This window comes from Tupaia chinensis, unplaced genomic scaffold (assembly GCF_000334495.1).
Source record: "Tupaia chinensis unplaced genomic scaffold, TupChi_1.0 Scaffold000058_1, whole genome shotgun sequence".
In the NCBI taxonomy this organism is placed as follows: Eukaryota; Metazoa; Chordata; class Mammalia; order Scandentia; family Tupaiidae; genus Tupaia; species Tupaia belangeri.
In genome coordinates, this window is record NW_006159516.1 from 667002 (window position 1) to 680540 (window position 13539).

A 13539-nucleotide genomic window follows, 5' to 3' on the forward strand; every position below is an offset into this window, starting at 1 on the left:
TCAGCCCCTGGAAACCACCGTTTCAGTCTCTGCTTCTATGAATTTTACTTTTTATTTATTTATTTACTAATTTAAATTTTTTGCTACAGGGCACATGAGCTCGCCAGAAAGAGAGAGAGAGAGGAGAGAGAAAGTGAGAAAGCACCTCCCACCCCTCAGGGGGAAGGCCATGCCACAATCCCATCTCCTTTATTCTCCTCTCAGGATTTTGGGCATGCACACACACAACTATTGTGTTTTTCAAGCCACTAGGTCTAAGATGTGAACTATGCAGTTGTAGACATGGAATCCGGCCTCCTTAACCACTACATCACCAAGTGGCCTGGTTCGGCACTATTTTAGTAAGCTAAGAGTGTTGGCATTTACCTAGGAGAGAAAACTTTGATGTATCTGCTTTGGTTTCACAATTATAATTAATACTAGAGTCATTAGATTTTCCAATTATTTCAGGTCCATTAAATATTACATACTTCATGGATTCAGTGCTTGAAATATTTATGGGGGAGCCAAGCCTGAGGAAAAAAAAAAAAAGATTAAAATGAGTCATTTGCTACCATATGATCCAGCAATTCCACTCCTGGGTATCTACCCAAAGAATAGGAATACACTCAGTTGGAAAAGTATTTGCCCATCCATGTTTACTGAGGCATTCTTCACAATTGCTAAGACATGGAACCATCCCAAATGCCCATAAGTAGATGAACGGATTGAAAAAGTGTTGCACATATACACTATGGAATACTACTCAGCCATAAAAAACAATGAGATCCTGGTATTTTATATAAAGTGAGTGGATATGGAAAATTTACTGCTAAGCAAAGCAAGCCAGACTATGAAAGAGAGGCATTGTATGTCTCCACTTAATATATACCAATATCTGTACTCTATGGCAGAAAACAAAAGACTAAAAGACATGAAAGCATGGAGAACAATTGTGGCTAATAGAGACAGTGTGGGAGGAGGGTGGGAAGTGGAGGTTGGTGAGAGGAAAGGGATCAAGGGGGAAGAGACAGTGTGGGAGGAGGGTGGGAGGTGGAGGATGGTGAGAGGAAAGGGATCAAGATGAAAAAGAAGCAAAGCATTTAAGGGACATGAAAATGGAAAATTATCTGTGGATGATAATGTGTATGATAATATCTTTAACTAGACAAATATGCAATGTATTCATGCTGGGAAAATTTATTTTGCAAGCTGTAATGGCATATAGCGATCGAATGTATAACAATTTCAAAAATAAATAAATAAAATGAGTCCTTAGCTTCATTTATCTCAAAAGCCAGACATTACCTCACAAATCTAACATTTCCAAAACTTATTATTCTTTTTCTTAATAAATTATTTTAGGTAAAATAAAACAAAGTGACAATGACCATGGAGATTTTTTTTCTACTGCCATAAAAATTTGCTAGAGTTCTTAACTCAAAGCCAAGTTATCAATTTCACCCAAGAGGTCAGAGTAAATTGTATAACTAGGATGACCTTGAATCTAAGCTTGTCCAAGCTACTTGCTATCTACCTTGGTATCTTGATGTAATTACCAATAGCACACTCTCAGAAGTGTTCTGGTTTGGACAGTAAATCATATGGTCACCTTGATGATAACTCACTGAAAACACTGTCATGGTCTTCCTTAGTAAAGAGTATTTGCTTGTATTATTTACGTAGATGACATGCAAAGTAGCAGAGACAAAGCAGACTTTACCTTCCAAGGGGCCACTTTGTTTAACCTTACATAGGGATATGCCCTTCGTCTTTATTTGACAGTGTCCTTACACCTGCTTTCAATTTCTTAATGTCCTAGGAAGGTGTGGGGCAATATTATGAAGGGACAGGAGAGCTTAGTATGGCTTCTGAGTTTCTACTTCCTGTCCTTGCCATTGTAGTTTCTATATGGAATAGATTTTTTTCCTCCAAAACAAAAACAAAAACTGAAAACACGAATTGGCTGAGGTAGAGACAATGATCCCAGAATTTCTTGCCTTTCTTGTATACATTTTTGACCATAGGTGTGGGGGGGAGGATGACTGTAAGAGAAGTGACATCGAAATTTTCATACTAGATATTACTATTATTGGTAGGAAGGAAAAGATAGGTCAAACTCACAGGCCAAGCTGCAGAAATTCGATACATTCTCTGTTGTCTGATTTCTTTTGTTGAGAGTACAGTTCAGACCAACCCAGAGGTGAGGTGATGGAAGACCACTAAAGAACAGCTGTAAACAGAAGGAACACACCAATTACAGTTGCTTTGTTCTGCCGGAAGCCCATTCCAGTGCAACAGAACCAGTTTAGTATCATAAAACTCCACTCAACGATCACATTGTTTTTCTTTTCTTTTCTTTTCCCCCTCAGTAGAATTAAATCTTCTCAAGCTTCTGTCTTAAGATCAGGACTGCACTCTAACATTCAGCAAATAACAGCCATGAACGGAAGTTATCAGAAAAGCTAAGCCTCACTCTTCCAAATACCAACATGTCTATGTATGCAGAGATTCTCATTTTCTTTCTTCTTCTTTTTTTTTTTTTTCTTGGAAAGGTTTTTACTATAGGGCACGTGCACTCGCCAGAAAGACAGAGAGAGACAGAAAGTGAGAAAGCACTCCCCGGGGGGATGGTCACACCACAATCCCTTCTCCTCCATTCTCCTCTCAGGATCTTGGGCACGCACGCACATGCACCTGGCGTAAGTTTAAGCCCCCGGGTCTGAGACTCGAACTAGGGTCAAATACATGGGAGTCCAGCAACATGGCCATTATGCCAACTGCTGGTCCTGAGGTTCTCATTTTCTTTCTCCATTTACTGTGGAATCGAGACCCATTGCTCTCTTCACCAAGTCTTATCCTGAAATAAGTATTCATGTCTTTAAAACTCTTCGTGGTACTATGGATTTCTTCTTACTATATTAAAGATACCTTGTGTTCAATTAATGTTTAAGATTATTAAGGGAATAATTTGGAGTTTAAATTTTATTTTGTTGTTTCTTTCTCATTACATTTCTTTCTTTCCTTCATTATTTCGTTTTTGTTTTTGTTAAAGGGTTTATATGCTCGCCAGAGAGAGAGACAGGCAGAGAGAATGAGAATGCACCCCACGTGGGGAATGGTCACCTTGCAATCCCTTCTCCATCTTCCTCCTTTCAGGAATTTGGGCACGCATGCACAAGTGCCTGGCATGTTTCTCAAGCCACTGGCTCTGAGACTCAAACTATGCAGTTGGCCATGTGGAATTTGGCTGCCTTACCGCCAGGATATGGAACTGGCCTCCTTATTTAGATTTCAAGTCATTTTAACTGTCCTTTTTGAGCACTACACTTTTCAGTTTTTGTAAAAGCAATGCACATAGTAAGATCCAAATACAAACATATAATCCACATAACTGACGATTCTTTTAGTTATAAAGGTTAATATTTCATTCAAGACAGAAAACAGGGAGGGTTCTTAGTGGAATGAATACAGTACAGAATGACTTCCTTGCTTCCGCTGTGTGAGTTCTTACATGTACTGGTGATGACAACATGGTAAAGCCAGCTTTATTCTAGGTTTTTGACCACCATGAAGGGTACTGCTCTAATTATAACTGCTTTTGAAAGTGAAAAGGTTGCTAATTGATAATATGTTAGGACAAAGGGTGGAATCTAGGCGTGTCCTGGGCGATCAGGCAAGTGACTGGCTAAGAACCCTTACCTGTGTCAGTCTTGGTTATTTAAACCACAGAAACTGACCTCTGCAATGAATTTGATCATAATCACCTGGCCTATAGACATGAGCAGCATCATGTGACTGGCATCGTAGCCCTTTCTTGGCTCAATACTAGATGTGTATTCTGGATTTATGGTAGTTTGGAAACAGGAAAAACTGTGTCTGGGAGCCCGAGATGGATTGCCAAACTTTATTGGGCTATGTTTCCATTAAGTGTGAATAGGTGTCCTGATGTAGCATTTTATTGGTTTAATTGGAAAAGAAATTTGTTTCCTATCTAGGAGAGAGTAAAAAATGGTAACTTTCAACAAACCATACAGATAAATATTCATTCTGCAGAATATAAAGAAAAGAAAGGATAACAATATTAGACCAGGACCTAATTTTTAGTGTTCTAAAGAATGTTATAAGGGAAAAGGAGACTCGCACTTTCAAATAAAGAGCCTCCTTTAGGTTCTGAAAGCACTTTTTGTTGTTTGATGTATATGGATGATTAAATAAATAAATATTAAATAAAAATAAAAGTACCAAGTAAACAAATAAATAGCTTACCAGGTCTACCACAACTAGAGTGTGTGACAGTTAGAAAGAAACCGCCATCATTTCTCAGTATAGAAAATAAAAACTGTCCATTTGTGATGGAGTCCTATGTCAAAATTCATAATGAGACTGAAAATGCAACAATCCAGGAACAGCCTGGTGTTCATGAATTTCTCTGCTTTTATTTAATTATATTGGGTTGACAGGAAAGTTATGACACACTTTTGCACTGAAAAATATGTCATGAGTTTCCTGACTATCTAATATGTTGTATTGACTTCTGGGTGAAGGTGAGCTAACATTCACTCATTCACTGGATTCCAATCAAACCGTTTTCAAATGGGTGACTGAAATTGTATTATAAAGCAAGGTACTGGATATAAAATACAATGATGAAAAAGATGTTTCTACCCTGAAGAAACTAAAATAATAACAAGAAAATAATGAACATTACAGTAACTTTATCTATGTTGGCTATTTCCAATAACTGGCTCTCCTGCCCTTTGTCCTTACCCATTCCTCTGAGTGGAAGTCACAGAAGAATCACAAGTTGTGTCTTTGTATTTAAACTTCAGTAACACTTGTAGGATTGGCGTATGGCAGATTTGTGTCTTTGTATTTAAACTTTAGTAACACTGGTAGGATTGGCGAATGTGCAGATTTGTGTCTTTGTATTTAAACTTTAGTAACACTGGTAGGATTGGCGAATGTGCAGATTTGTGTCTTTGTATTTAAACTTTAGTAACACTGGTAGGATTGGCGAATGTGCAGATTTGTGTCTTTGTATTTAAACTTTAGTAACACTGGTAGGATTGGCGTATGTGCAGATAAGAGAGAGAACTTACAGACTATAACATGTATAACATATACCAGAGTATAATTTTTCATCTGTGGATAACTTAAGGGGGAAGAGATGCTCATTATTTAGTGTACATCAGTGGGGCATTAAAACATGCCTCAAAACTAAAAGTAAATCACTACCGTCTTCTTTCTCGTTATACAAGAACCTGAAATCAAAATAAAGTAGGAAATACCAAAGAAATACTTTTCCGTAGCTTGTCTGTTATGATCTGTCTCAAGAGCTAGCAACTCTCCTAATAATTGTACATCTTTGCTATTTTTAAAAAAGAATTATTTATTTTATTTGTTGTTGTTATTATTATTTTAATTTGACCAGAGAGAGACAGAAAGAGAGAGAAAGGGAAAGTGAGAAAGCAAGCCACCAGGTCTGAGACTTGAACCATGGTCGGCCATGTGGAAGTCCAGCACCTGAACCACTGCGCCATCTGCCAACTCCTATCTTTGCTATTTGAACTTGTGAATCTTCTGTGACCCCACTCAGAGGAACGGGTAAGGACAAAGGGTAGGAAAGCCAGTTATTGGAAACAGCCAACACAGATCCTCTTACTTGAACCTTAACAATACCAAGACGTTTCTTTCGATGCACCTCACACTGTAACACAGACCTGGGTTAGAGTCCAATTCTGTTCATTGTCCATCTTCATCAGGGAGCAATATTGTTTTCTGCAATCACTGGTATTTTTCTCAAAAAATTTTTGTTCAGTAGAAAAGTAGTAACAGCTGTTTTGGTGCCATATCCATGAGTCTGAGCATAGGTTAAATGCGAAGACTGAAAAAAAAACAGGAAAGGCCTATAAAGGTACTGTCTGTGCATTTGTGTAATGTGTGCACAGACAGACTAGCACACATATAACAGAATCTTAAAACATTTGCATTCTAGACGGAAAAGGTTAATAAAATTATCCATCGAATGAGATGATTATTTAAAATAAGGAGAGCAGGAAGAGACTATGATCTGAAGAGAAGTGGGATTCAGATCTGGAATAATCTGAAGACTGAAGATAGAAGAAAAATCATAGACATATAGGAAAAAAATATGATGAAGGCATGAAAAGCAAGCAGAAAAATTCAGTGTTGTCTAGATTATTGCAACAGGGCCCAAAGTCAGTTTTATTCTGCTAGATGTTTCACACTTCACTGTTTCCAGAGTGAGAGTGAGAAGGAAAGAAAAGGAAATCTAAAGTCTGAAACCAAAAAAGAAAAAAATGTCTATAGAAAATATGAAAATCTACAAATTTTGTTATCTGTACCAGAGAAGACAGGAAAAAACGGAGGAGGAAATGCCATGAAGGAATAAATGAACTTATAAATAATAGTACATACTTTCCTTAAATTTGAAAGGCATGAGCTTTCAGTGTGAAAGTCCACAGAGTGCAGAGCAAATAAATCATTGAAAACACTCAGACCTAGAATATCTTACTGTTTCAGTGCCCCCAAATAGAGTAATTATCTTTAAAGTTCAATTCCGGTCATTTTTTGAAACAAAAATCACAATAAAGATAGATCTATAAACAATATTGCTCTTTAAGGGCCGATGAAGCAACTTTCCCAATATTATCTGTGAAATTAATTTTTTTTCTTTTTTGGGCGGGGAGGGAAGTCTGTATTTTATTTTGTCAAGTGTTGATGAAAGCAACTCATATGGTATTGCTTTTATAGTCTGCTTCATATTATTTTTTCATTTTTAGATTACTATAACCATTTTTACAGTGTAATGTTTCAGTACAGAAATAAAATGTGTAATGATTAAATCAGGATAACTAGTATGCCCAGCATCTCAACTATTTGTAACATTACAATGATTAAATCAGGGTAACTAGTATACCCAGCACCTCAACCATTTGTAACATTGTATGTAGTAAATTGTTGTTAACCACATTCTCTCAACTTTAGTTTTATTTATTGTTTCTTCTGTCTACAATTTCGTTTCCTTTAATCAACATCATTCTAATCTCCCATCCCATATTCTCCCCAGTGTCCTGTAATCCTACATCTCTCTGTTTCTGAGGTCATTTTGTGAAACTAATTTTTCTTTTTAGAGAGATTTTTGCTATAGGGCATGTGTGCTCACCAGAGAGACAGAGAGAGACAGAAAGCGAGAAATCACCCTCCAGGGGTGATGGCCATGCCTCAATCCCTTCTCTTCCATTCTCCTCTCAGGATCTTGGGCACACACGCACATAGTGAGTTTTACACTGCGTGAGTTTTACGCTTTCAGGTCCAGGACTTGAACCATGATCAACTACATGGGAGTCCAGTGATGCAACCATTACATCGTGTGCTGGTCTCAGTGAAACTAATTTTTAACCTTCGAATTTAACCAAAATTAAGGCCTTTTTTCAGACATGCTACGATGCAAAACACTTATCACCTATTCTTCCAGCTAAACTCCATTAAAATGTGAGGATAAAATAAAAGTGTGAAAGAAGGAAAAAAGTCATGGGGATTCAAGAAACTAAAAATTTATAATGAGAGAGATATATCAATATTTATGTATTAGTTTTATTAAAATAAGATAATAGTTAAAGAAACTTTCAAGAAATATAAGTGTGGTTTTTCATATAAAACTTTGTGATCACTGCATTCCTTTTTTTTTTTAAGATTTTTGGTCATAGGTTAAGTATACTTGCTAGAGGGAGACAGAGAGAGATGGTGAGAGAGGGAAAGTAAGAAATTACCCTCCAACTTCTCCCAGGGGAATGGCCATGACATAATCCCTACTCCATTCTCGTCGCAGGATTTTGGGCACCCACACACATGTATCTGGTGTATTTTTTGAGTCACCAGTTCTGGGACTTGAACCACAGAGTGAGCCATGTTGGATCCAGTGCCTTAACTACCACATCACTTGCTGGGTCACATTCCCATGTTTTGTTTTGTTTTGTTTGCTGTTGTTGTTTTTCCTTTTGTTTTTAGAGATAGTCCAAGATTCAGAACCCAGGGAGAAGGGTAGGGGAACTTGGAGAACCCTGTTACAGATGAGACTATTTGAAAGAGACTATTTCACTTACCATCTTTCTTCTCCTTTAAGTCTTCGCAGTAGTTTGAGGTATAGTTGTTCAACTCTATTAATGTGTTTTCTGATACAATTTTAAAAATGCTGTGCTCACTTGAGACATTTTTAAACTTAGCCATAAATAATGTCCAGTTTCTCTCCAACTGTTCCATTCGGTTTTGTTGTATTTCAAATGCTGTTCTGTTGCACAAGAAGAGTTCTTGGTAGTCTAAAATTAATATTAGGAGATTAATAATTTGAACATAGAGTTTACCAACAGATTATATTATAATCACATTAGTTATTATTTTAAAGTTTAATGGAGGGCTCATATTATGATACCTAAAGAGGAATAAAATACTGACTTTATATACTCCTGGTACTAAAATTTGAGATAAAAATGGTTTATGTTACTCAATAGCACTCATTCATCTTTAAAGAAATGTTCAAATCATTTTAAAAAGATCCTTGTGAAGCATAGATACAAATATAAAAGCGTATGTAATTCAGTTGGTAGTTTTAGAAAAAGAAAATTACACGTTGAGGCAGTGTCATATCTTTGTGAGCCTATGTGTTGTGAATTTGAAGTTCTTGGACAGATGTAGTCATAGTTTAAGGATGTAGAACTGGTAAACACTAGCCTCAGTACAAAAAAGATGAATTTTATAAAAGAGGGATCATGACTCTAAAAACGTCTAAGGATTCAGAAAACCTTCTCCCCAACCCCGCACAGGGCACATGTACTCACTAGAGAGAGACAGAGAGAGGGAAAGTGAGAAATCACCCCATATGGGGGTTATGGCCTTGCCACAATCCTTTCTCCTTTATTCTCCTCTTGGGATTTTGGTCACACGTACATGCATGATTCTCAAGCCTGCAGTCTGGGACTCAAACCTTGGTCAACCATGTGGAGTCCAGTGCCCTAACCACCACACCATTTGCTGGTCCTAAAAAACCTTTTAACTTCACCATTTTATGGATTACAATAATATAATCTGTTTTTGTTTTGTTTTGAGATAAACTAATGTTAGTTTACCAGCTGGCCCAGCAACGTAAAAAGACTTTTTAAAGGTTTATTTATTTATTTATTTCTTCCATGAGAGACAAAAAGAAAGAGATGAGACAGAAAGAGAAACAGGTATCCCTAGAGGGTACTCCTGCCAGCAGCTGCCGGCAGCCTCAGCCAGTCTGGATCACAAGCGTATGTGACCATGGCAGCTGTGCTCAGGGAGGTCCCAGGATGAGAACCCAGGGCCTTCCTCATGAAGATTAGCTGCGTTCACACTGCACAACTGCATGGCCCCAAATCCTTAACATTTAAAGTAAGTTTATGAATATTATGTGGAATAAAACAAGAAACAAAATATTAGCAATTATTTTCAATCACACCATGCTCTTTTCATTTCCTCAGGAGGCCTTTGCACGCACTTTGCAGAAAAGAAAGGGGAGGAGAGAGCCTTTCTGACTAGCATCAAGGTTTGAGAAGAGATGGTCCCAAATATAGACTGGCTAGGAAAATCCTGTTACTTATCAACTAAAGAGTGTCTATTTAAAGAAACAAATTTTGCAGCAGTTGGGAAGGTAATCAGGGAACTGAAGAAGATATGGTAAAAATAGCAATATACGAATACAAACACAAGCAAAAGACAAAGGAGTATTACAATCATAAAGTGTAAAATAAAATGATAAATATATGATCAAAAATGCCTCACTGATCACTTATAAACTGTATAGAATTAGGAAAATAACTTGAGCTTCCTCTGACCCTGGAAATTAAAGAAAAAAGTGTAATTACAGGGACCAGCAGTTGGCATAATGCCTATGTTGCTGGATTCCCATACAGTCAACTGCGGTTCGAGTCCTGGACCCAGTGGCCTAAACTCACACCAGGCGTGTGTGCGTGCGTGCCCAAGATCCCAAGAGGAGAATGGAAGAAAAGGGATTGTGGTGTGGTCATCCCCCCCTGGGGGACGATTTCTCACTTTCTGTCTCTCTGTCTCTGTCTTTCTGGCGAGTGCACGTGCCCTGTAGCAAAAAACCTCTCAAAAAAAAAAAAAAAAAGTAACTACAGTATATAGTAACTACAGTATAAAGATTAAACGAGATAATGTGAAAACACTGTACTCATAAATGTTAAGTAATATATTGTAAGAGTATTTACTTAAATAATTAAATGAAATGTTGATATAAATTATACCTCTTCTATGATCCCCCAAATATTAATGCATGTCTATAGATAAAGATATTTTAAAAATGTTGTCAGCAGGTGTGTGCACTTGCCAAAGAAAGAGAAAGTAAGAAATCACCATCCAAGGGGGATGGTTGTGCCACAATCTCTTCTCCATTTCTCTCTTTGAGATTTTGGACCCATGTTCCCAGTGTATTCCTCAAGCTGCAGGCCCAGGACACAAACCACATAGTCCACCATGTGGGATCCAGCTGCCTTAACTACCACACCATGGATTGGTCCAATGGATGTCGATATTTAAACACTGTTACTTTTTATGATGCATTATCAACAGCTTTCATTTTTAAAAAAGATTAAGTTTACTCATTTGCTTTTTCTGAGAGAGAGAGAGAGACAGGCACCCCCAACAGAATTCTCATGCCATATCCACTCCGTTTCAACTGGTCTGGATCACAGGCATGTGAGTGTGCCCAGCATGCTCAGGGTGGTCCTGGCACCCAAACCCAGAACCTGCCCCATGCCACTGCACGACTGCCTGCCCCCACCAATGTTTCTTCTGCTTTTCTGTAATTTCAAGTTTTTACAATGTACATGTATTAGATCTTTTTTGAAATAACATATTTTAAAATACTTGGGATCCCCTGCCTCTCTCCCCTTTTAAATGTGAAACAAGCTGATAAAAATAGGTTAGGATTTGCCTATTCTTATGAGATATCTTAGCTTTCATATTCAAAAAATCCTATTAATCCTGCTTGTTTATTCATCTATGTATTTGTTCACTCATTTATTTATTCATTTACACAGTCACTCAACCAAAAAGTACAAAGAATGAGTTGTGATAAGCTGTGCTTATCAGAAGCCTGCAGTTTCTTGGATAAAAGGGGTGCCACACATCAGTTATTATACGAATGTCAGGAACAATTATAGAAACCCAGGAAATCAAAGTGACCTGAAATTCTTGCCATTTCAGGAAAAATTAAGCATTGGTAAGAAAATTAGAAGAAAAGATCAAGAGAAAGATAATGGTGTTCTGAAAGGTATTTGCAATTATAATGAGATGGGGATGGTGAAAATGTCATGAAAATGAAGAATTTTATCTTATTATTATTATTATTATCATTATTTTAAATCACACATCTGTTTTATTGTTAAGTCATAAAGAGATAGCAAAATTAAAAGCAAAATTACAGGGTAAGACTTAACAAAACTACTAAGAGCAACAGAAGAAGTGAAATGGGACCAGGCGCAGGGCAGTATGAATGAATGAACATGGGAGAGGCGAAGATGGGGAGAACAGTGAGAGGATCTGGTGAAAATTTTGACCTTAGACAAGAGCCTCGGTAAAGAAATAACGGGTAAGATTTCTAAGCCCCACTATGTGCTTAAGAGTCATCCTCGCCATTGACGCTGTCTGTCATCCTCTCTTTCCTCAGCCTCTTCTTCATCATCCTTGATCAACTCCAGCTGTTTGTTTGCTCTGTTCCTGTTTTGATTTTTTTCCAGGTTTTCTTGTTTGTTTGCTCTGTTCCTGTTTTGATTTTTCTCTAGGTTTTCCAGGAAAGAATCCACTTTTTGTTTTATCTGGGTCAACTCATTCCTAATGGCCTGAATGTCATCTCCTTTCAACTTTCTAGACTTGGAAGATGATCCTCATTGTTCACTCTTAGAATTGAAGGTTTTTCCACTCTGCGAAGTGTTTCCTGATGCACACTGGCGTTTCGAGGGCACTACAGCACGAGCAATAGGAGGTGGCGGTGGAACTGTGCATCCTGTCATCATAATTGCATTGGACGTCATAGTCCAAGGCAAAAGAAGAGCTGTCCATCTCCGCTGCAGGTCGTCTCACACCTGCTTTTCCTCGGTTCACTTTTGGCTCTGCAGCCAGATTAATATCTGAAACCTGGCCAGCAGTCATCCTGCCGTCCTCTCCTGCCACAGCAGCCCAGGCATCCCTCTCATTAACATACTGAACAAAGGCAAGGCCCTTATGAGCAGAGCTACCCGCAATGCTGCCATACTTCAAGAAGATTGCCCCCACATTAGACTTCTTGACCACAACAGTGTTGAGATTCCCAGTGAGCACACGGGACTTCATGGAGAGGATCTGTCTTGTTGGTAACACTGCTGGTCATTGCAATTGATGGTAAGATTCCTCACAAAGCCAAAAAGCTCAAGCAAAGTTCCCCTAACTGAATATGTTTCAAGAGATTTGTAACCAAGAAGGTGAGGGAAAAGAGATTCGATTCTGAATCTCCCGCTCCCAGGTTCCGGGCAAAGAAACCGACTGCAGCTGGAGGTAGGAACTGCGGCTACAACTACTCCGTCTCCAACTCTTCACAAAATCATTATTGTTATTTTTATACATGTGATCACTATACATCATTTGACTTGTAAAGAGAATTTACCCAACAAGAAATACACCTCAGACCAGTCCAGTTGGGAATACTATACACGTTATCATCAACAGGTAATAAATCATTACTATGTCAGTCCCGGATCTGGTGGCTTGCTTTCTCACTTTCCCTTTCTCTGTCTCTCTCTCTCTCTCTCTCTCTCTTTTCACACTGTCTCCAGAGTCCATAACTATTTTCAAGGCTTTTATGTCCTCCAATCTTTCAGCCTCTACCATAGAGTGTGGACAATCAGTATATTTTAAGTGGAGACAATCTCAATGAAGAATTTATTTTATATAAATAAGATTTTCATGAAAACTCAGTGTAAAATTCTTCTTTTAGACTTCTTTTGGTTTTATAACAACAACAACAACAACAACAACAGACAGGTTAAAGGCCAGTTGATGGCTCAATGGTAATGCAGCTGGATCCACATGGAAAAGGTCCTGGGTTCACATCCTGGACCCTCTGTAAGCATGGGGGGCAAGATGCATTCCTGGGATCCAGTCCAGCTGGGACAGGGGGTGAATCAGAGTGTGAAGACCATGTTGAAGGTTCTTCTCTCCTTTTCTCACTTTCCCTTCCTCTCTATGAAAAATTAATAAATAAACTTTAAAAATAGGCTTTACTTTGCTACCTTTGGTATTATTCTGCCATGAGTAGTTACCACAGGAGCAATCTGATATTAAAATAAGCTCAGGAGAATGTGTTCAAACAGAAACGAAACCTGTTTTCCTCTGTATTTGGATAAACAATTTATATGCATGTATCTCGGGACCTGATTCACTGAGATGTGTGTGACAAAACCACCCCAGAGCCTTAGATGAAACTAGAAACTTACTCATGAACCACAGGGTTCCCAGTCC

The 13539-nt window shown here is 38.1% G+C and overlaps 1 protein-coding gene across 1 annotated transcript in view; it reads right to left on the minus strand.

The window, feature by feature from the left end:
- Nucleotides 1-223: 223 nt before the first annotated feature.
- Nucleotides 224-13539, minus strand: part of LOC114010034 (C-type lectin domain family 12 member B) — a 20232-nt gene continuing 6916 nt past the window's right edge. Inside the window, exons 3-6 of the mRNA XM_027776627.1 lie at nucleotides 8109-8321; nucleotides 5703-5866; nucleotides 2104-2212; nucleotides 224-512 (exon numbers count right to left, since the gene is read on the minus strand). Of these exons, the coding sequence (XP_027632428.1) occupies nucleotides 496-512; nucleotides 2104-2212; nucleotides 5703-5866; nucleotides 8109-8321 (503 nt within the window). The 3' untranslated portion in view covers nucleotides 224-495. The remainder of the gene's footprint in view (nucleotides 513-2103; nucleotides 2213-5702; nucleotides 5867-8108; nucleotides 8322-13539) is intronic.